Below are 25993 nucleotides of genomic sequence, written 5' to 3'. Positions count from 1 at the left end.
GACAAAAACATCACTCGTGTGATATTGCGCTCGTTACTCGTGTGATATTGCTTAACTATATAATATGATATGAGACAAAAACTCATACAGGGGCATTTTTGCCCTGATGTCTTGAATTTTAGGGCCATTCTATAGGCTACATAATGAGTTGTTGCCCTGCTTCATGTTCATCACCAATAAACTGTATAAAATGTAAGATGACCTATAGTACGTAGGTCTGGGGCGGGTTGGGTGCGTTAAATGCGTTAATAATTTTAACGTGTTATTTTCCCCCATAACTAATTAATTAAATGAATGCGTTAAATCGACATTCCAAGTTTTTATGTTTTCATTTTCTTTTAAAAGAAAGCAGAAGAGATTTATAAAATCAGCCATTTATCGGTTATCTGCCTTAACATGATCGTTTATCTATTTAATTCTAAATACAAACTATTTATACACACAATTTTTTGTGTGTATCAATTTCCTTAACTAGCATAGATTTATAATATCAGACATTTATCGTTTATCGGCCCTAACGTGAAAATGATCGTGTTTCTGCAGATATTTAATTCTGAAAACAAACTATATATATATATATATATGAAGAGTTCAGATGCAAAAAAAGCCTGTAAGTGCCATCTGAAATTTTCTACTAGAATGATCATTTTTATCAAGCTCGTATATTTAAGTTCAGTCATTTCACTTAAATGGCAATGAAATTAATTGTCATTAAAGTGAAATGACTGAACTTAAATATACGAGCTTGATAAAAATGATCATTCTAGTAGAAAATTTCAGATGGCACTTACAGGCTTTTGCATCTGAACTCTTGATATACACACACAGTTTTTAGTGCTCATAAAGTAGTATAGATTTAAAATATCGGCCATTTATTGGTTATTGTCGAGAAACAGGAAGATACTGTTATTATTGGTATCGGCCAGAATTTCAATATCAGTACTCAAGTTTTTAGCAGTGAAGTGGTTAAATAATATAATTTTTTTATTTATTTTTTATCAGTATCACCTGATACTAGATATTTATCAGTGAATCCTAAGCAGATAGCGGTTTAGTGCCGAACCACTATTAGTAGTAGTTAAAAACCATGTAGTAGTTAAAAACCAGCTATGTGCAATGGGACTTACGGAGGCCTGCTACAGTATTTCTGCAGAAGAAACCTGGACAGCTCTTCTAGAATGGGCTGACTATGCAGAGCCACAAACTGCTCACGACACACCTGAGGAGCGACACAGAGCACTCAGTCAGTCATTATGCACACCAATGCGCCAGCTTCAATGCTATCTCCCTCTCGCTTCTCTTTTCCAATGCTCGTCTCAGACGTTTCACCTCTCTCCAATTTGAACTTTCCCATTTTAAGAGGAATCTGTGGTCACAAAGCATGTCAGGGAAAGACTTGCAGACAATAGACAGAAGGAGAGAAGGAAAAGATAAAAAAAGAGTCTCAATACAGACAGCTGAATATGGTTTAAAGGAACAGAGTGAGCTATTAAGCTTCAGAAGTTCACTGTAGTGTCACATAGAGGTGAAACTTAACAAATGAAGGTGATTGTAAAGTAAGTACAGCCAATAACTTTCATTTTGGGGTGAATTATTTCTTTTAAAATAATTTTGGTCTAAAATAGATCTGTGAAAGGAATCTGAGGTAAATAATATAAAAAGCTAAATTAAACTAATCAAGTTAATGGCAACTTTCCAAAAAATGGACCAGTTGAGAGGATGAGAGGTACGACCATTCAGTATGGAAATAACCCATGCTGACAGGGTTGGTTATTGAACATATGGTGAACTCAGCATGCAAACATCTGGCCATTAAGCTGACATGGTGGGGCCGCTCAGTCATTCCTATCAAAAGAATTTGCATTGGAAAAACATTCTGCACTGAATGCTCAGTTCCTTACACACCTTGTTCATGGTGTCCACCGTCAGAGCGTGGGTCCAATAACAGTCATGGACGGACACAAACGTAAGACCAGCCCTGCATGTGTGAAGAAAACAATGAATAATTAAAATAATAATAATAAATGAATATTGTTTGCTAATATTATTTATAATATATATTATTTTATAATTACTATCAGATATAGGCAATGTAAATAATTTATCATTATTATTATTACTATTACTAATAATATAAATAATTTATTATCATTATTATTATTACTATTACTAATACTAATAATAATGAAATGTTATTATTATTATTATTATTAATAAATATAAAATAATGTATTATCATTACTTTAATACATATCTTAATTTTATAAATTCATTTTGAATATTGTTATTAATATTATTTATTAATGTATTTAATTATAATATGTATTATGAATGATGTAATATTATCATAAATATTAATAGTATGATTAATATTAATGAAAATTGTTGTTAATATGTATTAATATTATACATTTTATTTTATTCTATTAAATATATACGCAATTAATAATTATGAATGGATATTGTTCTGTTAATATTTATTTATTTATTTATTTATTTATTTATTATTAGGGGCCAAGTACCGAAGGTGCGGAGGCACCTATTGTTTTTATTATTATTATTATAATTAGCGGTAGTAGTAGCAGTACAAGTATTTAAAAATGATTCATAATGTGTATATATTTTTATTCTTGTCTAATGATCACGTTATTATGTCCATTATTAGCTTTTATGGTGTCAAAAAGAAATAAAAACAACTAAAATCCATTCTGCAAATTAAACAAAGACATTGTATGATCTGTATCATATCTGACAGAAAAAGGTAATCTCGGTCACTCTTTATTCTTAACCCACGTAAATGTAAGCACTTATCTGTTTCAGTCTGTATATTCAGGTTAGCATTTTTATTTGCATGTTTAAGAGATATAACATTGCCTGAAGAAGCAAAACCAAACAATACAGTCTCTTAATTTTTTAAGCTACAAAATTCTCCAATAAACAAAATATACAACACAAGAAAGATTCTGGGACTGTAGAAAGATCATTAATATTAAATGAGGTAATCACTGTTAATTATATGATTGGTTGTCTGTTGCTAGGCAGCTTGTTGTAACACTCTGGAGCAAAAATTAAAAGCAGTCTTAACCCAGGGTCTAAAAACGTGATAACCAAGGATTTAAAGACCTTTTGAGTGTGGGATGTAAAACAACAGACGGCTCATCACCTGTAACAATGCAGTGATGTCAGCATCATGTGCGTGGAGTCCAGAGAGTGGATGAAATTAGGCGGGAAGGCGTTTTTCTGCTTCATGCTGTCCGGTTTCCTAAATAAAGCACAAAAAAAGCTATGAAGGGAACATTCAGATTTTCTCTAAATATAAACACACATGGGTAATTAAGGCCAGCGTCACCAACTTCACGCTGGGCAACACACACCTGTGGTGCCAGGATCCATACATCATTGAATAGGTAGGTCAGTCTTGAGTATCATTCAAGACAGAGACACACAATGAACATAGAGCACCCGCTAGACCGGTAAAAGAGTAATGTGTGTGCTTATTAGGGCTGAAGATATTTCATTATACTGCTCTATATCAGACAAAAAAGTTCAGAATAAAAATAGTCATACTTAAAGCAGGGCTATGTAGTTCTCGGGAATTTCTTCACTGTATTCTCGCTTTTTGCTCGCAGGTTTCTCTATAGAGCTCCCCCTACAGCTTCGGAGTAGATATTTGACAACACTGTCGAAAAACTTGTTGGCGACTCTCAGATACCAGAGGCTAGTAGATCAACGACATCAAAGCAGATGGGACATTCTTTAAAACGTCTTCTTCATTCGGGTTCGAACAGCGTGAGGGAGCGCAATAATGACAGAATTTTAGAATTTTACATTGCGAGACCTGATATCACGCGATACTTCCTGACGCTGCGGCTGGCGGCCCAAAGTTGCAAGGGTGGTTTTTCGGCTCACAGGCACTTGGGGGGTGCGAGACGACCACCATTCAACCCGAAAAAAGTCATATAACTATTCCAATGACTCCGAAGCTGTTCGGTTAAGGTAAAAAAGTTACTTAGTTCACCTTTAAGGTCAGATCCTCTGAGCGAGAGAGAGAGAGAGAGAGAGAGAGAGAGAGAGAGAGAGAGAGAGAGAGAGAGAGAGAGAGTGAAAGAGAACAGTCTCAGTCTCAGACATCACGCCAACGGACCGTTGGCTGAACGTCTGATGCATATGGCACACTTAACTGGAAACACTTCAGACATTTTTGAAGTCGTCATCTGATTGGATGAATTCTACAGGATGTTCGGGAGATGTGTGTGTCGCGTTCTTAAACGTTCTGCCTAGAAACAAAGATGCCGTGAAGCCAAACCCCCTCATGGAAGAAGAACACTGTCGTGGGTTTACAACTGTGACAATGAGTGATTATCAGGATCAACTAAACGCTGGATTTTCAAAAGTATGTTAAAGTTTACGGCATAGACTCTTTAAAATACCTCCAAGGGTTTTACACACCGGTCTGGACATCGACATTATATTTTCACGCCCCTAAACATGATGCTGAACTAAACGAACTGTGATTGGTTGCTTTACACGTCAGTCAGACGGCCTCTGGGCGGTTCTTGGCCAATGAAAGCTGCTATGGAGTCCAGACCATCTGCCGTCAGTCTGAAGGTCTGGCTATGCGAGACTAAAGAGTAACTATCTACAATCTCTAGGCTTCACAGAGCGACACTGTGCTGAAGATAATTTCTGGTAATTCAGAGAGGGCTTTAGGTCTCTGTCAACAAGAGAGCTGCTGCCACCCTCTTTATTTCATCATTTATTCAGGTCTCTTCATTAATGAGGGTCTATTCAGCCTCTAATTCGAGCACATGATGGATCTTTGATTCAGTCCGTGGTCCGTTACGCATGCGTGTGAATCTCCGGTCGGGTCTTCACTTTAATCTTGTTCAAACAAGCTTCTTTATCTACATCTTACCTAGAAACTGTCCTCTGGGAAATTAGAGCGCTTGTATTAGATCAGCTTGAGATTTCTTTCAACACCTAGATGTGTGGCTGACATCTGGTAGACTGTACATATCTGAAGATCAGCCCTTCAGCTTGGTCTGCATGGACACCCAAAGCCATTTCTCAAAGCCTGAGAGGGACGTACAATCACAGTGGCGGCTGTCAGTCTAGCCATGAGTGCTCTTGGCCATCTATGAGAATTGGGAGATCCCTTTTCGTCACCCCGGCTTCTGCTAATGTAATTCCTGTGATAGTCAGTACAGGTTTGGTGGTCTATCACGGGTGGAGATAGAGAATTACAAGTGAGGCCCCATTGTAAGTGGTTTATAATCACGGCCTTGCGGCTTTTGGGGGAAGGTCAGCAAGATAACTCCCAAATGAGGCTTTTCCAAGTGGTGTGAACCAAGCTTGGGTAAAGCACCGCAAGGATTGAAACTGTGAAATGAGGTGATCATATTAAAACAGCAGATGATTGCGTACGGAATGAACATTTGGGGTTTCAGTTTGAAGCACAGAAGTGTTTGTTTAATAAAAGATGATGCTGACTTGAGAACATATGGTAAAGTGGTGGATGACGGTGCGTTTGTTTATGCATGGGCATTTTGGAGAGAGCGTCGAATAAGCAAAGAGACTGCCGACACAAACACAAAATGTTACCAGTGAGACTTAAAGGGATATTTCACAAAAAAAGATATAATTCAGTCATCATAATGGTGGCCCCCATGTTGTTTAAAACCAATATGATCATTATTCTTGTTTAATGCAAATGAAGAAATATTTAAAAATGTACTTATTCTTAAATTGAATGTGGACTTTTTATATGACTTCAGAGTACTTAGAATAGAATAACTCATTTGAACAGCTTATAATGATACATTTATAGCGCTTTTGTTTCCTTTTTGAATCATTGTAACTTTATGTGTTCCACAGAAAGAAAGGCTTGAAACAAAAAGAAAGGTTGTGGGTGAATAAATGACAAATTACAATTTTCATTTTTGACTGAACTATCCCTTTAAAACACTGTTACATTTAGAAACAACACAATCCTAACTCCAATTAATCCAAAATATACTTGGTCTCCTATGCAAATGCACGTCAACAGATGATAAAATGAGCGCTGATGTTAATTCATTGTTCATTCTGGGTAGCCCTCCATTCAGTAAATGACATACAGGATGTGCAGCAGTGACATTTCAACACGAAATGCCACTCTTCTCATCTGAGAGACTTTCTGCTTCTTTCATATCCTCCAGGGGTTTCTGTATATGATAATGAATTCTGGCCATCCACTGATGGGCCCAGAACAGCGTCAAATGCTTGTGTGACACAGGCGCTGCCTCTAGGTATTCCTGTTACTCAAACAATTTGCTGTTAAGCGCTCCCATTTAACTGTTTAATGTGCTCTGTGGGGTACGGTGCAATGATACTCAACAAAAGGAACAAAAAACAATGAAAATGTACAGCAAAGACTCACACATATACCTGTTTTCTTGTGTATTACTACGCTGACTCATTGGACATTAAATTTCCAATGAAATTTCCACCAAATTAAGCCACAAAACAATTAAATGAAGTCCCAACACAAATCTATTAAGCCACAATGCAATAGAAATGCTTTTGACCACAAGGGGGCAGTGTTATTGTAAAGTACTAAAACAAAAATTAAAACAATATTTAAAAAAAAAAAAACTTTTTGTTAACTGAAATAAAATAAAATATAAATAAACACTAAATTATATATACAAACTACAAAAACCCAGGTTTTGATATGGAAAACCTGTTTTTTAACAGCATGATCAGACGACAATAAATTGTCACAAAGGTGAAATGTTTCTTATCATTCTTAGTAAACAAATAACTTTTTTATTAGACTTTTGTGCATTGTAATCCCCTTTCCCATGTTAATTAAAAACAATTCAATACAATTTATTTATCATCAATATTTAGTGGCCGAATTATCGTTCAAAGTCTCTTGAAAAGATCAAAAGTACAGAAACATCACTCAAGCCACTAAATGAAGCACTATCCATGTAAATAAAACAAGCAAACCAAATCAAGTAATGTGGGGAGAGGTCAGAGGTCAACATCAATACAGGGGTCAAAGTAAGGGGGAGGTACTTACTCATTGGCATCATGGCTTATATTGATGCTCAGATTCTGTATGCTGCTCTTGAGCTGCGGAAAACAAGAGAAAATGGGAGAGTTTGAATGTGTCACAAGAAAGCAACTACTATGAAAAGAAAAGTTTGTCTCTTAAGCTGAGACTGACCAAATAAGGGTGATGTTCCCAGAAACCCCCATAAACCAGCAATATCGACACAATGCCATTTAAGAACATGAGCTTAACCTTAGTAAAGGTAGGCGTCCATCACATAGGCACTGAAGTTAGGCCACTACCCTTGAGTGAGTGACTGCTCTCAGTAGAGGAACTGTCAGCGTCAGGGGCTCTTCCATCACATTACTTCTTTGATTAGTCTCTCTGGTGCCCCAGGAGCCCATCCCGATGTGGCTCAATTCAATGGAGAAGAGCAGGATGACAGGTAGTGAAGTCTCGGACAGTGAAGGATGGACATAAACAAAAGAAAAATCTATAGAAAGTGCTGACGGGGATGTTAAGGTAAAAGGTTTTGCTGCTAAATCAGGGTTGCACCAGACTGCAAGTTCACTGGGACGTGAAGGGGTCAAAACTGGGGGGAAAATGTGAAATGGAAAGGGTTAATGTGTTCATTCTGGATTTCTGATTTGAGGGAATGGTGTTTGGCGAAATGAGTCATGAGGCCTTACAGTTACAATGATTTATGAGTCTATTAAGGGTCATTAACAAGGACAAGAAACCCAAGGAGACATTGAGAGATGTGATGGGAGTGAACCAGGTTTTCTGACATCTAAAGAGTCAATGTACATCGTCAAAGGCACTTGGAGAAAACCTTACTTCCAATGGGACTTGTAATATACTCCTTATCCGCTGGTTCAGGTGGCATAACTAAAACTCATGATGAAGGGAAACAAGACCAAAGCAAGCTGACATGATGCTCGGTGAAAAAAAAAGTTGAAAAGGGATTTCTATCTGAAGTGCGATGACTCCTGGATTGGACAGCTCCCTGTGCTTTTCCTGCTGTATCTCTTCACTTGTTCTGTAGTGTCCTTTGTTGCAGAATTGAACAAGATTATAACAAGAACTTAGGCCACCTAAGAAAGACATGAATCTAAAAACCAAAATGAAGAGTATTTTGCTGATTTTATTCAGACTAAAATTAGAGGGATGATAGGAAATGATGGAGAAAGCAAGGGGAAATGGAATCAGGACAAATTACGGTTGGGACTTGACCAGTCTCCTGCAAGTGCATCCCGCATTGTAAGCCAAAAGGGCAGCAACTAGCTTACAAGCTTCCAGCTACCCACAAAGTTGCCACCTCTTTTATTGAACGCATCCATTTGAGCCTCAGGGTAACACTCTCTAATCTTTCAGAGTCCCCAAGAGAGAGGCTTTAAACAATCTGTGACCTCTTGCCTGGTTAAGTCCTCTGGGAATATTCTTGACATATCTGCTGTTTTCATCAACGCTTTTACAAAAACAACTGTTTTGGCGAAAGATCAATTAAAATTGACGATTCATGCTTTGCTGCCCTGATCAGACAGATATTTTTTAAAAATCTTGTGGTGCACAAATTAAAGCACCTCACTTTTGGTCTGACTTTCAGAACAGGCAAAACTTTGGCTTTGGCCAATTAGCAGGATGTAGAAGGCGAACAATTAGCGCTTTGGGTCATAAAAGTTGCAGCAGGGCTCGACATCCTTTTGGGATCAGACTGTAGACAAGGAACACTGCAACAACCCCAAGGGAAATCACATTTCTTCTTTTTCCAAGGGCACCGCAAGTGTTTGGCCACTAAAGCAAAGGCGACAAATTATTCCCCGCGGCTTTAATCCCCGCTGGTCGTCTTCCTTGCAGAATTACCAGACTGTTTTTCCTCAACTTGACATATAGCCTGTGAAAGAAACATTTCAGCCTCCAAAAGTGACCCCTAAACTGATTAACAGCAAACAATCACATTAGCGAGCTTTACTGATGCACATCCCATATATGGTTCCCTCCCAAGTATATTTTCCTTTCCCCTATCAACAGTGCACAGTGACTAAATAGATACTGCCGATTTCACCCTGGCTTATTTGTTTACTTTGTTACGACGGCATTACGCTCCCGGCATCTAATTAATACGCCATTTCCCATGTAAAGAAAGATCAAGGGTGGGTTGCAAGAGATTGAATCACAGAGAGGTGACCTCAGCTGAAGTGTCTCATAGCTTCAGCAGGATAAAACATTTCCTTGATTACATTTGAAGTAGGGGGCTGAGATTAATACTGATTTGGATTTTCTTTTGGCTTTAAGAGTCATAGCGCAGAAGAGAACACCAAGATAGGTTACGCCATGTCAAAATGTTTCAACTACCTTTTCTTGGAAAACTAAACATGTTTTTAAAGGTGCATCCGAAGGTCAACTTTAAAAAAAGATTTCACAACGCACTTTACTTTCGCAATGTGACATTTCCACACGATATTCAACGGAAAGAAAACTGGCATGTGACTTGATTTTTGCCTTGGGAAATCGATTGGATGGCGAAAAAGTGGGCTCTACATACCAAAGAACTACTTCCCTCCTAAAACACCAGAAACAGCAGGTGTACATTCCCGCCACCCACTGGCCTGGAGTGCAAAGCGCTGGCTGGCAGAGAAGAGATCACTGTTAAAATCTGTTAGATTTTACGGTTTAAACTGTTTAAACCAAAATCAGATCACTTTTTTGCAGAAACTAGTGTTTTATTAAGCGTTTATGTTACAATTAATCAAGCTGACTTCACAATCATTATCTTGTTTTTTGTTCCACGAAAAAAAAAAAGTAATACGGTTTTGAAACAACTCATGGGTGAGTAAAAAGATAAGAGAATTTTAATTTTAGGGTAAGAGCTAGATCAGGGATGAGTGTTTTAATTTTATAGTGACTTTGAGATTCTCTTCCTGAAAAAATAAGAACGTTTGATTTCATGTTAAGCCTGCCATACGCTCTGCACAGAGCTTAATGCACCTCACGTACCAGGTTGTTAGACCCTGTCAAACAGTTGAGCCTCAAACACAGCAAAAATTCCTCATTAGCAAACTGCACTGCGCACGGAAGACCCGAAAACTTTAAAACCACAAAGCTGACGATCTGCCAAGCCTGGCAGACCACTATGGGTTCCCCTCAGACATAAATAACCCAATATGATAATGAAATGAAAACTAGAATAAAAGAGATAACCATAAAAAGGGCTGTAAAACTCATTCTTTACACAACACCATTAAGGGTCATTAAAATCCATTATGCCGGTTCATCCATGTAGGGAGTAGTACAGCGAACAGGTGGAGGTAGAGCTGGGGCTCATTGGTGATTAATTGGGGTCTTGATGGCGCTACATTAATCTGGTCAATGTGACATTTACAAGGGAATTGCAAACCCCTGGTGTGACCGTCTAACATGTCTCAAGCGCTAGGTGAAATAAATATAAACTCGTTATAATGTGGTTGATGGTCTAAATGGGTGTTGGACATGATCGACCTTGGACATTGACCCATCAACCGTCTGTTGAGGATAAAAGGGTGCATGATTCATGAAGAATGTGTGTAGTAACAGACCTAGTGGCCTATGTAATACATCACAACATGGACCACTTTCAAATGCTGGCACGATACGTCTATCCCTTCATTTAAGCAAAACTTAGACCTGAGGAGAAAGAACGGTCTTTGTGACAACGCAATAAAGAAGAAGGGGCATAAGAATTGTTAATTTTCAGTAAGGCCAATGCTTTTATGCTGAATTCAATATGTGGTCCATTATAATAAAATAAAAATTATCATAATTAAGCTGAAACGCAAGTTATTTTGTCATGAAAGATGAATTATATTGTCATGAACCAGTCAGCGTTCACATGAGAAGTATTTTAACATGCTGAATGCCATAAATGGCCTTCACATCTCTTATTCGGTAAAAGAAAAGGGCTCAAATGGTGAAGAATTTATGAGGGTGCTTGAGTCCCTGACTAATGATGACCTTCATCAGATATTCCATAAAAGTCCAATAAAATGGCATGACCTACATTCGTGGAAGTGGGTTATAATATTTAGGATTTTCAAACAAAAAAATCACACATTTCAGATTTTGGCTGGGGAAAAAAAAGAGGCAGAAAATCTAAATCTAAATATAAAGATAAGTTGCAACTTTAACGGATTTGATTTAAAAAAATATATATATATATTAATATATATATATATATATATATATATATATATATATATATATATATATATATAAAATTGTATTTAAATTATTACAATTTACAATAACATATAGGCTCCAACAAATTAATAAATATATATTTAAAAAAAAAAGGTCAAATTAATTATTAAAAATATGAAATAAAACATCTATTTAAAAATATTTTAAATTGTGTGTTATTGTATTAAAAAAATTAAAAATAATAATAATTAAGAAAATAGCAGAATTGTGTAGTCATCATATCCGCTTAGGTTCTGGCCTTATATGTCAACATCTTGCTGCATTTGAAAAAGGGCAAGAGACACTTTTAGAATGCAAGAACCAACAATAGCACCTTTACATCAGCAGAACCCCACTGAGGACAACACAGGCCATTAGGGCGCTATCACACATTATTTCCATTGCTTAGATAAGCGGACCAGGAATGAGCGTGAAAAGGCCAGGCACTTGACATTACATATATCCCTGGGAGTGATAGAGGAATGAATGGGTTCGGTTCTTAAAGCCAGTTATTTGACCAGTGTTAATATTTCACTTCTGAAAAAATGCCAGCACATTAAGTATGACATGCATTTGGGTGTTTCTTCAACTACGAGCACTTTTTGTCCTTTGCACTTTTAGAAAATAAAATAAAATTGTAATTTCCACTACATCTTAAATTGTGCTTAATAGCATTCTGTGATGGAAATTACATTTTTTACCATTTTAATTTCACTGCTAGCATTTTATGTGTCCTAAATACATAAAATTACATAATTCCACACTTACATAATTTGACATTTAAATTACTCACAAGTGAAAAAAAAAAAAAAAAAAATTAGGCCCACAACTTTGGTAAATATGCTATAATTAATTCTCATACAATTAATACTGAATTTATTTATGCATATTTCAAACTTTTTATAGATTATCATACTATTATAATAATATTTTTATGACAAATTTTCAGTTTACGAAAATCTGGTAGTGGGACAATAAAACCATAACATCTATACATAAAAGCATCTGAAAACAAACAATTGATGAAAGCATAATAATAATAATAATAATAATAATAATAAGTATTTAAAATCTACTTCTGCTAAATAAATTGCCCAAATTTAAGAAATACCCTTTTATGAATCTTTTATTTTATTTCAATAAAAGTTCTTAGGAACAATCTGCATTGTAAAAAATTAAACTGAAAAACTGTATCTGATATATAAACCGGCTGTATCTGATATATAAAAATACTACATCAAAATACAGCTTTACTTTATGATTCAGCTTTTGAACAGCATTTTTTGTTTACGCTGGAAGTTTGTGGAAGCTTGTTTTCGCCACTGAATAAAAACAAAAAATTTGTCTTGCAATTATGAGTTTAAAATCACGCAATTCTGATTTTATAACTCATCATTTGAACATTATATCATGCAATTCTGAGAAAAAAAGTCAGAATTGAAAAAGAAAAGTCACAATTACCTTTTGATTTTTTTATTCTGTGGCGGAAATGAGCTTCCATATAGTCTAGTATTAGGCACTAGGACGGCCCAGCAACAGCAGCAGAAGCAAATGCTCAGCGGCTGTGACACAGACGGGTTGCCAGATGCTCTCTGCTGGATCCCGGCACGCACTACAGGCCACCGCTGTGCCGCCTCAGCTCTGTTGCTGATGCTATCTGACAGCAGCGCAGGCCGTCTGCATGCAAAACCTCAGCCGCGTTACTTCATTGTTTCACTCCCAGCTGCACAAGACCTTTTTGACAAGCAGTGCTTCTGAGATCTAGGTTGTGATGGAGAGCGAGGGTGAGTGCGCCTGCTGGGCAGAGAGAGGTCGGGCTCCCTGCTGAATTCTCACTGAGGAAGTACAGTCAAAGACCTCAAAGATGATGAAATGAAAGAACTTACAGTGTCTTTCAGAAAGGAGAAAATGTCGAACGAATCTAGTTTCTGTTCAAGTACAAGCCTGGCAACTTGCTAATACCAAGTGAACAAGCTTAAGGTGCAGCTACATTAGCAAAATGTAGTTTTGTCAATAGTGTAGTGATGCAAGAAATACAGCTGACAAAATCATTTTGAGCTTTCTGTTTGTTAACCCTCTACTGCATGCATTTTGATGGCACATGATACAAATATCATTTCTTGGCTCATTTGGGAACATTTTATTGATAATTCAACAAAAATGTCCATAAATCATTAAGTAAAAAGAGAAAAGCACTTGAAACACATCGATATATTGGATCTGATACAGACATAGGTTTGTATCATGTAGTGTGTCATGTCATATTATGTACTTCATGTATCCTAATCATCCCCATATACACTTTATTGCCAAAAGTATTGGGACACCCCTCCAAATCATTGAATTCAGGTGTTCAAATCACTTCCATGGCCGCAGTTGTATAAAATCAAGCACCTAGAGGCATGCAGACGCTTCTACAAACATTTGTGATTCGCTTGAATTCACTGAGCTCCTGAGAGCGACCCATTCTTTAATAAATGTAAGTAGAAGCGTCTGCATGCCTAGGGGATGATTAGGATACATGTAGTACATAATATGACATGACACACTACATGATACAAACCTATGTCTGTATCAAATCAAATATATTGATGTGTTTCAAGTGTTTTTCTCTTTTTACTTAATGATTTATAGACATTTTTGTTGAATAGCTTTCCTGTAGCTCAAACAGTAGAGCATTGGTGCTTGCAAGGTCATGGGTTCGATTCCCAGGGAAAGCAAGAATTGTTAAGAATGCGAATGTGTGAACCTTGAAATGCAATGCAAGTCGCTTTGGATAAAAGCATCTGCCAAATGCATAAATGTAAATGTAAGCGTGGTAAAATGATAGGTGCAATAAGTCCATTCGTGAAATTTCCTTACTACTATATATTCCACGGTCAACTACACTGTGTCCTAACCAGACGCGATGCGATAAGTTTCCAGCGACAAATCATTTGTCTGTCCACACTAGACGCGACGCGACTGTGAGATACATAAAAATCAATCAAAACCCACAGCCAATCAGAACAGCGTGTGGGCGGAGTCTTGTGGAACGTGCACAGCACCAGAAAGTAATCTTGATGGCAATCGCAAGAAAATGGATAAGTAAGCTACATAATCAAATTCACAAATATTACACCATTTAAACATTATTCAAATACATAGGCTACTGAGTTACTAAAACAATCTTTGTCAAATAATACACTGTTTGTTCACAGTTTGAACGTTCTTGTTTCCATTTGTTTAATTTTGGTTTAATTGTCCAAGACATCCTTGAAAAGTACTGCTTATCGCACAACGTTGCCCTGAGGCAACAAAAAGAAAAACTAAATTTGTGAACATGCAAAATAAAATAAAAACTTCATAAAACATGCCAAAAGGCTTCTCTAAACTTGTATACGTACACACACACATATTTTTTATGTACAGTTCGTTTTAAATAAGATTAATAAAGCAAATAATCTTGCCTTCTTCTCACACCATGTGCTCCTGTGACCATGTTTCAGAAAAGGACGTCCCACCTTCAAATGGTGCATGATAGTGACTCCCAAACCTTATTGGACTGTTCTTTGATACTTTTTCAAACATTCTACTTGGTTGTAATCATTTAAAGAAAAATGTATTGAACATAGGGCTTAAGAAAACTTTCCGTTGCCTGAGGGCAACGCTGTGCTGTAGAGGGTTAATATGACGAATTTGAGTGACCAACTTGGAGGCCGCAGAGTTGCACGAATGCCCCCCTTGGCACCATCAATGCATTTTGTCCCCGCATTGGCAGTCTTATATGTCATTAAGTAGGGCCCTGTGATTGCGAAATCGCAGAACCCAGTCATTAAAAACGGAATTTACTGTATAACACAGAATTGTACAGAAATAGAGATGCACGATACATCGGCCAACATATCGGTATCAGCCGATATATGTTCGTTTTTAATGTTATCGTTATCTGCCCGATATGAAAAGTTGGCCGTATTAAAGTCTATAAATAATGAATTATTTCCTTCAACTGAGAAACACTTCAGATGTGCACTGTTTACCATGATGGTTTTGAATTGCTTTATATGATTGGAATCACTTCAAAAAAGAAAAATACAGTTAAGTGCAACAATGTCTGTCATATAGGCTACATAAAATTATAATGACAACATTATTATTGTGTGTTTGGGACATGATTTTTAATGGTGAGACTTTTGTTTTTGTAATCAGGCTCTCAAAAATTATATAAAAATTTGGATTAAGATTTATCGGCCAATATATTGGTTATCGGCTTTCAAATATAAAGAATTATCGGTTATTGGTATTGGCCAACATTTTCATATTGGTGCATCCAAACTGTAAACCTCTGTTGTGCAGCACTTTGTTTGCCAAAAACAAAAAGGAATTGTTCAAATTTTATTTGATTACATTTCAAATGATTAATTTAAATTGTTTTCTGCATTAATTTGATTACCAACGTTTTTAATAATGAATTTGTATTAAATCATAAAAAAATAAAACAGAATTTCTGAAAAAACTAAACATTTCATAAGGAACTATTATTGTCAAATTTTAACGGAAAACAGAATTTGGGAAACGAGGGTCCTAATTACATTAGGACTCAGATGAAGACCGTAAAGTTTTAATGGGCCAATTTTGGGCCCCTGTGTTTTAAATGGTAAACTAGTTAAAATAGCAAGTTAAACTTAAAACACTTACCGTTTGGTTCTTAATTCGGTGGTAGGGCTGAACAATAGGAAGTCCAAGCGGTGTCACCCACTCCACTGTTCTCCCAGACCTAGCTATTAGCCTAGCGCTCTCCGTCAGCCATTCCTGAGAGAAAAAACAGCAATAACCAATCGATCCAAGTCAGTTTGTTTGTATATATTTGATAAATATTTGTAAGAATTCAGAACAAATTTGCATAATGATTGAAACCCATTTACCAAGCTAGCCGAACTGAAACCAAAACCCCTACATCTGCAACGGTTTGTCTTAACCTAAAAAATATTGCGATAAAGTCTCTAGCTGTGCTAGTTGGAAGAACCATACCATAAACCATAAACTGAAAATGAAACCCCTTTCCGTAACAATTTTTCTTTGCCTAAAAATATTGCGATAAATAGTTGCCATAAAGTCTCGGGCTGTGCTAGTTTGAAGAATCTAATCGCACAGGTGGGAAGTTTTTGCTGAGACAAACTCTAAATGAAACCCTTATATCTGCAACGGTTTGTCTTAACCTAAAAAATATTGTGATAAAGTAGTTCCGATAAAGTCTTGGGCTGTGCTAGCTGGAAGAATCCAGACGTGCAGGTGGGAAGTTGTTGCTGAGACGAAGCATTTAAAGAACCTGCTGATCTCGCAGCAACAGTGCTTGCTGCGCAACTTGGCTGCCATATTCGTAGGTCCCCAGTGCTCTCCCCCCGAAACGCTTTGTGTGAGATAAATTCCAGTGTTCATCTGGAAGCGGGCCGGGCCTGAAGTGGCTCCATTCATCAGAGCGTTCACCAACACTTTCCACTCCTGTATCACCTTCTGCCGGTAATGGCAATGATCAACTACCTGGGCTCAAACGCCGCCCCTACTGAGGATCTGACCTATTTAGGAAGCTGGTTGTGTCTGTAGGCAAAGTGGGGGATATTTCACATTCGTTCTGCCCGTCTGCTCGGCTCCCCGGGGGGTGCAACAGGAGACAGTGAGCGGCTGGTCTAAGATCTACTGCACCGGGGACATTCATTCCGTTTCTGTTTCCTGCAGCTGTAATTCATGAGCCGCAACCAGTTGCATCATGGGAGACCTATATCCGGCGATTCACAAAAACAATCTTTTCATTCAAAAAAAGGAGAGAAGCAACAGGGGTTTGGGTTTTGGTTTAAAATTAACGATAAACACTATTGTTCAAAAGTCGGTAATATTTCTAAAGAAGTCTCTTATGCTCTCCAAAGCTGCAGTAATTGTATCCAAAAAAACAAAACAAAAAAAAAACAGTAATATTGTGAATCTTACAATTTAAAATAACTGTTTTCTATTTTTATATAATTTAAAAATTACTGTTTATTTCATTTGTATATTGTATGTTGTGTATATGTAATGTGTATATTTGTTCTTACCTTTTAATAACAAAGAAAATAATGACAAGGATTTTTATCTTCGCCACTTTGGCCTAATTCTTTTTTATTTTATATTTTGTTACCTTGTAAGGCTTTGTTTTTAAAAATAGGGGACATTAGTTTGGCTGTAATGCTCAGTCACTTGCAAAATAGTAAAACCAACATGCAAAAGAATCGTGACAAAATAGTGAATCGTGATTTTCCTGAAAAAAATCGTGATATATTTTTGCCATATCGCCCACCCCTAAGTAACAGTAACACTAGAGAGCACTGAGAAATGTATTAAATTATCCAATTTAATACACTAACTTTTGTAGCATATAATACTAAAACTGACCAATTCGAACCCATTGCCAAATCTTTATGGGGAATTTCCTGACTGCGTGGATTCCTATTAAATTGACTGTATTTTTGCTTGAGAAAATTGAATCCTGATTAATAAAGAGTAAAAGGGGATGAGATGTTGTATACCTGAATCTCCCTCGTCCCAGTAAACATTTCCTTCAAGCTGTTAAAAACCTGAACCACCAGGTAATGTGAAGCATCCCATATGTAGTCCTGCGGATTAAAAATAGCACATTGTTATATACACACAGGCACAATACAATACAACACTGTGAATGCTTTATCCAAACCCCAATCAGGTTGTGAATATAATATTTAAATGCATTTGTATTTGTATGTCAGGTACCAAAAATGATTGAAATTCCTGGAAATAACTGAATATATATAAAAAAGACTCCAAAGAGACCAAAAGGACCATCCACCAAATTTTTGCTTTCACAAACAGATTGTGGAGATGAGATCCCCTGTTTCTAAGGCTGCCCACAGAGGGCTGCACTTGGGGAAATCAAGACTGAGGGGAAAGAAAATCCTTAAAATTCACGTCACCTGCGATGTAAAGCAAGATTACCAAGCTTATCTTCGCCTTTAAATCGAGTCGAGGAAAAGGTTAGATAGCCAGAAATCATGGAATGAAATAAGAGAGAAATGGGGAGTTTGTATAGCTAAAGTACTTGACAGCCAGATTGAGTACAGACAACTTTTGGCTGGAAAAAGGTCTCGATCTGGCTGGAACTGCTTTCTTTACTGCTTTAATAGTAAATTTGGGTCTGCAAAATACAGACCACATCCATCCACACATCATGCAGGACTAGGTTTGTTTGGTGTGGAAACTCATTCTTCATCTTCCCCGAGTTTTTTGCTCCATCTATGATCATTTTAATTGAAGTGCAACAAGCTTCACCTTAGGGAAATCATCGATTTCCTTCAGCCGCTTTTCGATTTGCAGACGACCCCCGTACCGAGTGACGCCATAGACCACAGTCATCACCGTCTGCTTCACCACCTTCCTGCTGATGAAGCCCTCCAGCACCTGTGCGATCTTCAATCCCTTCTCCGCATCCCGAGCCCTGAACTCCTCCACCTGTGAGACACGGGACAGCGCACTTTTCTGAGACCCCATAAATCAATGCACTTATTCATCATGTTCATGATAGTGATGGGTCACAATTGATGACTAATACTGATATCGCATCAAGGACAACACTTTATAATGGGCGACTTTAATTATTGTAGGCTTGGAAAGTCGCTAAGTAACTTTTCTAAATATGTCACCTGCCCTACAAGACATAAATGTTTAGACCTCTGTTATGGTACAGTTAAGAGCCTTCAGGTCATTTAGTAGAGCTCCCCTTGGTCTGTCCGACCATAACGTTGTTTATTTGGTTCCGGTTTACAAAACTGTCCTAAGGAGAACAAAACCTGAGTGACGTTTGGTTCCGGTCTGGTCTGATGAATCTACACAGGAGCTATTGGACTGTTACTCATGCACTGACTGGGATTTATTCAAGGAAGCATGTTCTAACTTGGATGAACTTGTTGAGACTGAAAATGAAATTTCCATTTTTCCATAGTCTACAATGACCTGCAGAAGCAAGTTAAGAGGGAGCTCAAATGAGCTAAACTTAAATATAAGGACAACGTTGAATCCCTTTTGAGTAGTGGCAAGTCTCGCCCTGCATGGGACGGTGTGAAGTCGATGGTGGGCTTGCAATCCAATCATAAAACAACCCTCTCCTTTGATGGCAAGACAGATTCTGAGCTTGCAGATGTATTGAATATTTTCTACAATCGCTTCAATATTTACGACTTCACCAAGGAATTGTCCGCGTTCAGGGAACCATGGGCAGAACAAAATGTGGCTATCACTATTGATAAGGACAGAGTTCACAAAATTCTTAGGGGGGTGAAGGAAAGGAAGAGCCCTGGTCCAGACAATATTGGTGGCCGCCTCCTCAAAAGCTGTGCAGAGCCACTGTCGGACATACTTGCCTTTATATTCAATAAGTCACTTCAATTACATCGGGTCCCTCATCTTTGGAAAGAGTCAGTGATTGTGCCTGTGCCTAAGACCAAAGGACCCAAATCACTTAATGATTTTAGACCAGTGGCCCTCACTTCTCTCATTATGAAAGCTTTTGAAAAAATGATCAAACAGGATATTTTAGAAATAACACAGCCTCAACTTGACCCCTTACAATTTGTCTACAGGGCAGGTAGAGGGGTCGAGGATGCTACGGGCAGCCTGCTCAACACAGTTTTTAATCACTTGGAAGGGGCAAAGCAATTTGTGCGACTACTATTTATTGAATTTTCATCAGCTTTTAACTGTATTCAACCCCACATTTAAGCAGATAGACTTTTAAAGAAACACAACATCAACCCAGAGCTAAACGCCTTAAAGTTAATGGCGTTTTATCTGGCAATCATCTATCTTCTACTTCCAATAGCGAATGATTTTAATGATTGGTGTAAGCATTCCTTTTTAAACATACAGTAAATGTCTCTAAAACTAAAGAATTAATGATTGATTTTAGGAAACAGTGCCCCCCTTACTTTCATTGATGGCCAACCTATTGAAATGGTACAAGAATATAAGTACCTTGGCACAATAATTGATAGCAAGCTATGTTTTGAATCACACACTGATGCTGTCTGTGCCAAAGCACAGCAGCGTATGCATTTCTATCGTAAACTGAGGAATTTTAACATTGACCCCACTTTGATGAGAATGTTTTATTCTTGTTTTAATGAGTCTGTTTTAACCTTCGGTTTTATCTGCTGGTTTGGTTCTCTGTCCATTAAAAACAAAAAATGACTAGAGAGTATCGTTAGGACAAGATTGTGGGCATCAACTTCCCCTCTCTCTCCCAAATCTACTCCAAAAGAGTGACAAAGAAGGCCCAATCTATTGCAGCTGACCCTAGCCATCCCTTGTCCTGCCAGTTTAAGCTACTTCCCTCAGGCTGTAGGTACTCCATGCCCAGATGCAGGTCCAATAGACTCAGGCCTAGTCCACACGGACACGGGTATTTTTATAACTCCTGCGTTTAAAAAAAAAATCCCGTCTACACATGCTCGGTTTAAAAGAAATCTCCGCCTACATGAAAACGCAAAAACACGCTATCAAGCACTGTCAAGAGCATGCCACACCTGCAGGTGGCGATATAACCCTAATCGTAAAGCCACGTTGGCCAATCAGAAGCCTGAATCAGAAGCAAAAACCCCGGTTTTACTGTCTACACGACAACACTGCAACCAGCGTTTCTGAAAATCCTCACCCTGGCAGGGCTTTTCAAAAATGTTCGGTTTCAGTGACCTGATACTGCGTTTCCGTGTGGACGAACGGCCGAACCGCGTAAAAAAAGTCACGGTTAAAAAAATACCCGTGTCCGTGTGGACAAGGCCTCAGAAACTCTCTTATCCTGACTTCTATTTCGAACCTAATAGTATTTCTTTACTATTGTGTTTCAGAGACTGTGGGTATTTTATGTTTTGCTGTATTGTTGTGTGTTTTGTCCTTGTGTTTATCAGCTGGCTGTACAAATAATTGCCCCTCGGGGACAATAAAATTACCTTGACTTGACTAGTTGAAAAGTCATTAAACTACAGACTAGTCGATTGTTATATTTTTGTATATATTTTCCAATATAAAATATATTATATTATAGTATTTTATATAATATATATATACAATGCTATGCATAAGTTTAGACACCCATGCTAAAGTTGACTAAAAAGAGGAATAAAAAAATCATCTTTTGGAAATTGAACTTAATGCCTTAATTAAAAATTTTTGGAAAAATCCAACCTTTAAGGACACCAATTTTCTTTGTGAATGAATAATGTATCGTAAATAAATAAATGTTCTTCCTTAAAATACAGGGTGCATAAGTCTGGACACCCCTATGTTAAATTCCCATAGAGGCAGGCAGATTTTTATTTTTAAAGGCCAGTTACTTCATGGATCCAGGATACTATGCATCCTGATAAAGTTCCTTTGGCCTTTGGAATTAAAATAGCCCCACATCATCACATAGCCTTCACCATACCTAGAGATTGGCATGGAGTACTTTCCATAAGATCATCTCTCAATGCAAATCAAACCAGCTATTAGGCTAACTGAAATAAAACCATGCCAATCTCTAGGTATGGTGAAGGCTATGTGATGATGTGGGGCTATTTTAATTCCAAAGGCCAAAGGAACTTTATCAGGATGCATAGTATCCTGGATCCATGAAGTAACTGGCCTTTAAAAATAAAAATCTGCCTGCCTCTATGGGAAATTATTGTTATTATTTTTAATAATATATTTATTATAGATTATATACTATTTTATATATATATACACTATTATATATATATATATATATATATATATATATTAGGGCTGTTTTCGACTAAGGATTTTCATAGTCGAATCTGATTCGTTAGATTTTGCCGTAGTCGACTGATAGTCGAACCTTTTTTTTTTTTTTTTGATAGCAGCTAGATTTTTTCCATTTCAAACAAAAGAACTAAAAAAAAACTAAAAGAAAAACATGGTGTGTAACAAATACCTTGTATTCATTTAAAGCCAGATGAACAAAACATATCACACATATATCATAACATTTCATAAACATGAGGAGCAATATGAGAGAGAAATTTGGTGATCGTTGTTTAGGTACATTAAACCACGTAAAGCTTTTTCACGCCCATGAGAACCGTGTGGAGTCAACTCACAGCCGCTCCGCTGCCCTGCTGAAAATGTGAAGCAGAAACGCTTAATATCAGATAACGTCCATAATAATTGGACTCTGGGTTCGATTTTTTGACCATTTTCAGTGGTTATGAGGAGCAATATGAGAGGGAAATTTGGTGATCGTTGTTTAGGTACATTAAACCACGTAAAGCTTTTTCACGCCCATGAGAACCGTGTGGAGTCAACTCACAGCCGCTCCGCTGCCCTGCTGAAAATGTGAAGCAGAAACGCTTAATATCAGATAACGTCCATAATAATTGGACTCTGGGTTCGATTTTTTTACCATTTTCAGTGGTTATGAGGAGCAATATGAGAGGGAAATTTGGTGATCGTTGTTTAGGTACATTAAACCACGTAAAGCTTTTTCACGCCCATGAGAACCGTGTGGAGTCAACTCACAGCCGCTCCGCTGCCCTGCTGAAAATGTGAAGCAGAAACGCTTAATATCAGATAACGTCCATAATAATTGGACTCTGGGTTCGATTTTTTTACCATTTTCAGTGGTTATGAGGAGCAATATGAGAGGGAAATTTGGTAATCATTGTTTAGGTACATTAAACCACGTAAAGCTTTTTTCACGTTAGGACTTAGCCTATATATAAAGCCCATGAGAACCGTGTGGAGTCAACCCACAGCCGCTCTGCAGCCCTGCTGAAAATGTGAAGCAGATTTTTGAATACATTTTTATTTATTTACATTAGTAAGCTACAGGACATCGTCTTTCAAAACATGACCTGCGTGAAAGCGGAAAATATTTTTTTGTACCCAGCCCTTCTGAAAATGCGAATGCGTCTCTGTCCCCAGCACATTTCAAACCAAACTGACGCCCATGTATTCGACTATGAGGTTCATAGTCGAATCAGACCTCTCCGAATCGAATCGTCGAATCCTCGACTATTAGAAGTCAGCCCTAATATATATATATATATATATATATATATATATATATATATATATATATATACACTATTATATATATATATATATATATATATATGAGCATGCAACATCACTTCTCGTCCAGGCCCTGGTCATTTCTAGGCTTGACTACTGCAATGCTCTTCTGGCCGGACTTCCAGCATGTGCAACCAAACCTCTACAGATGATCCAGAATGCTGCAGCTCATCTTATCTTCAACGAGCCCAAGAGGGCCCACGCCACTCCTCTGTTCATCTCTCTGCACTGGCTACCTCTCGCTGCTCGCATCAAGTTCAAGGCATTGACGCTTGCTTACAGATCTATCACAGGCTCAGCTCACTCCTACTTTCACTCACTCCTACGAGCCTACATCCATACCAGACGCCTACGATCGGTCAACGAGCGACGTCTCGTGGTTCCATCACAGAAAGCCACAAAATCACTTTCCAGAACATTCTCATTCACAGTTCCATGCTGGTGGAACGCTCTCCCCACCCTCATCCGGAATGCAGAATCCCTGACAACATTCAAAAAACAGCTGAAAACCCATCTCTTCCGTGAGCACTTAACCTCATAAAAAAAACAAAAAAAACCCCTTTCCCTTTAAAACCTCACTTATCGGGCTTATGCTACTCTGAATAATGCTTGAACTTCGTATTTTGAGCACTTCTTGCGTTGTTGTTGTTTTTGCCTCTTCATGATGACTCGCTTAATTTAGTCCTCCTAATTTGTAAGTCGCTTTGGATAAAAGCGTCTGCTAAATGACTAAATGTAAATGTAAATGTATATGTATATGTATATGTATATATATATATATATATATATATATATATATATATATAGTATTTTAAAATATATTAATAAAAAAATTAATGATTACAAATTTTTATTCATTATTTTATTATTTCCAACTATTGAACATAACTAAGGGGCAATTCAGAAATAAAAACAACGATAACAGAAATATCCCAGTTGCCCTTCACTTAAACTATAAATAGCTTGATCTGCATGGAGGGAGGAGCAGGTTCATTAATCACACATGAGGTGTAAAAGTTGTTGACGATCTTATTGGGGCTCTTGAGAGCTTACGCTATCAAACAGAAGCTCTGATGCCGGCTGCTGAGGAACAATGAGGCTGTTTGGGCCAATCTCTGACTCAGCAGAGCTCATTGAGATGTCTGCTCTGTACCCTTCAGCTAAGGTTAGTGCAACCCGATGTTTTTGGCAAGAACGATACAACAGTGTATTCAAAGGGTACACTGTGTTCCCAAATATAGTCAAATCAATAAGCAGGTCAATATATCTCAGATAGACTTTTCTAAAAAAAAACACACAGTCTTCCCAGAAATTAAATGAAAACTGGAGCTTTGAGACCATGTGTTGTGAGTTGTGTATAAGAGGCCGTTTGAGATGACTATTCAACTTAGACTGAAAGGGGCAGTAAGACGCACTGACGCCCCCTGGTGCTGCAGAATGACTGACCTGCTGAGCTACGCCACTGTAGACGTCCTGAGGCAGTTCACAGGGCATGAGGTTCACTGAAGTAGCACCAATCACATCCCGCCCGAGGGCAGCATAGTGCTGGAGGCCGTTGCATGAGCCGTCCTACGAGAGAGAGAGAGAGAGAGACAGGGAGAGAAAGAGAGAGAGAAGTAGTTAATGGAAGTAGTTTTAAAATCTACAACGTATCACTAAACAGCAGTTTGTGACAATGGTGCAACAGTGACTTGTACTGGAACAGAAAAAGCTTGGTCTTCTTAATATAAAGTAAACATGCAGTACCTGATGTACAGGGTAATAGGAGACGAATTTGGTGTGGTCGGGTGAGCGCGAAGCATTCGCTATCTCCATACAGCAACCCAGTGCCTGCCACGGCTCATCTGCATTCATCCACCATTTGCGACCCTGCAAAATTAGGGTTGCGAACTCTTTAGGGAGCAAGGAATGTGACAGTCATTTCAATAAAACATTCAGTATAATATTGCACAGTCATAACTCTGAGCCTGCATTGTGCATTCGGATTTGAAAAAAGAGATACCATGGAATCAATTATACATGTATATGAGGTGTACTGCAGTGGTTTCCAAACTGGGGTACAAAATGTTGAGTTTTGCCGTTCGTTAGATTCTGCCCCACCTTAAAATAACATTAAAACAGAGCATGTTTGTCACATCTAGTGTAAAAACAGGAGAATGGTAGTGCCGTAAAAGGTCAAATACATGACATCCAATCAAATGACCTCATCTTTTGCGGTCAAAACTGACTGCATCCACACAAGCAGCGTCCAAATGATAGGTTGTGAGCAGTCAGATTATAATGCCTTAGCAAATCGGCGTTACATTACTGCTGTTCTCGACAATGTACCTTTGTAAAAGTGGGGATTTAGCACTTTTTTTGTGTGAATGAACAAATATAGACACAGACTGTGCACAGAGATCGATTTAAGACTCAAACTCTCTTTGTTACAAAAACATACCCTGAGTAAATTCTTCTTGTTTTTAATGCTGATCATATATTATACGAGCAAGAATAGAAATTTTCCCGAATATCTACACATTGCAAATGTGACAAACTGTATACAACAGTTCAACAAACAAAAAGGTAACACAGTATTGTCAATATTGTTTGGTCTATTTTGCAACAAAATAATAGTTCCAACAAAAGCCA

The 25993-nt window shown here is 37.7% G+C and overlaps 1 protein-coding gene across 1 annotated transcript in view; it reads right to left on the bottom strand.

Annotated features, from left to right (window-relative positions):
• polrmt (polymerase (RNA) mitochondrial (DNA directed)) overlaps positions 1 to 25993 on the bottom strand; it is a 48420-nt gene that overhangs the window by 3209 nt on the left and 19218 nt on the right. The window contains exons 11-19 of the mRNA XM_084116476.1: positions 25109 to 25231; positions 24809 to 24931; positions 18569 to 18748; positions 17794 to 17880; positions 15932 to 16045; positions 7067 to 7119; positions 3164 to 3262; positions 1906 to 1978; positions 1128 to 1219 (exon numbers count right to left, since the gene is read on the bottom strand). Coding sequence (XP_083972602.1) covers positions 1128 to 1219; positions 1906 to 1978; positions 3164 to 3262; positions 7067 to 7119; positions 15932 to 16045; positions 17794 to 17880; positions 18569 to 18748; positions 24809 to 24931; positions 25109 to 25231 — 944 coding nt within the window. The remainder of the gene's footprint in view (positions 1 to 1127; positions 1220 to 1905; positions 1979 to 3163; positions 3263 to 7066; positions 7120 to 15931; positions 16046 to 17793; positions 17881 to 18568; positions 18749 to 24808; positions 24932 to 25108; positions 25232 to 25993) is intronic.

Source organism: Abramis brama, assembly GCF_963993115.1.
Source record: "Abramis brama genome assembly, chromosome: 6".
Lineage (NCBI taxonomy): Eukaryota > Metazoa > Chordata > Actinopteri > Cypriniformes > Leuciscidae > Abramis > Abramis brama.
This window is presented reverse-complemented; position numbering and strand designations above follow the sequence as displayed.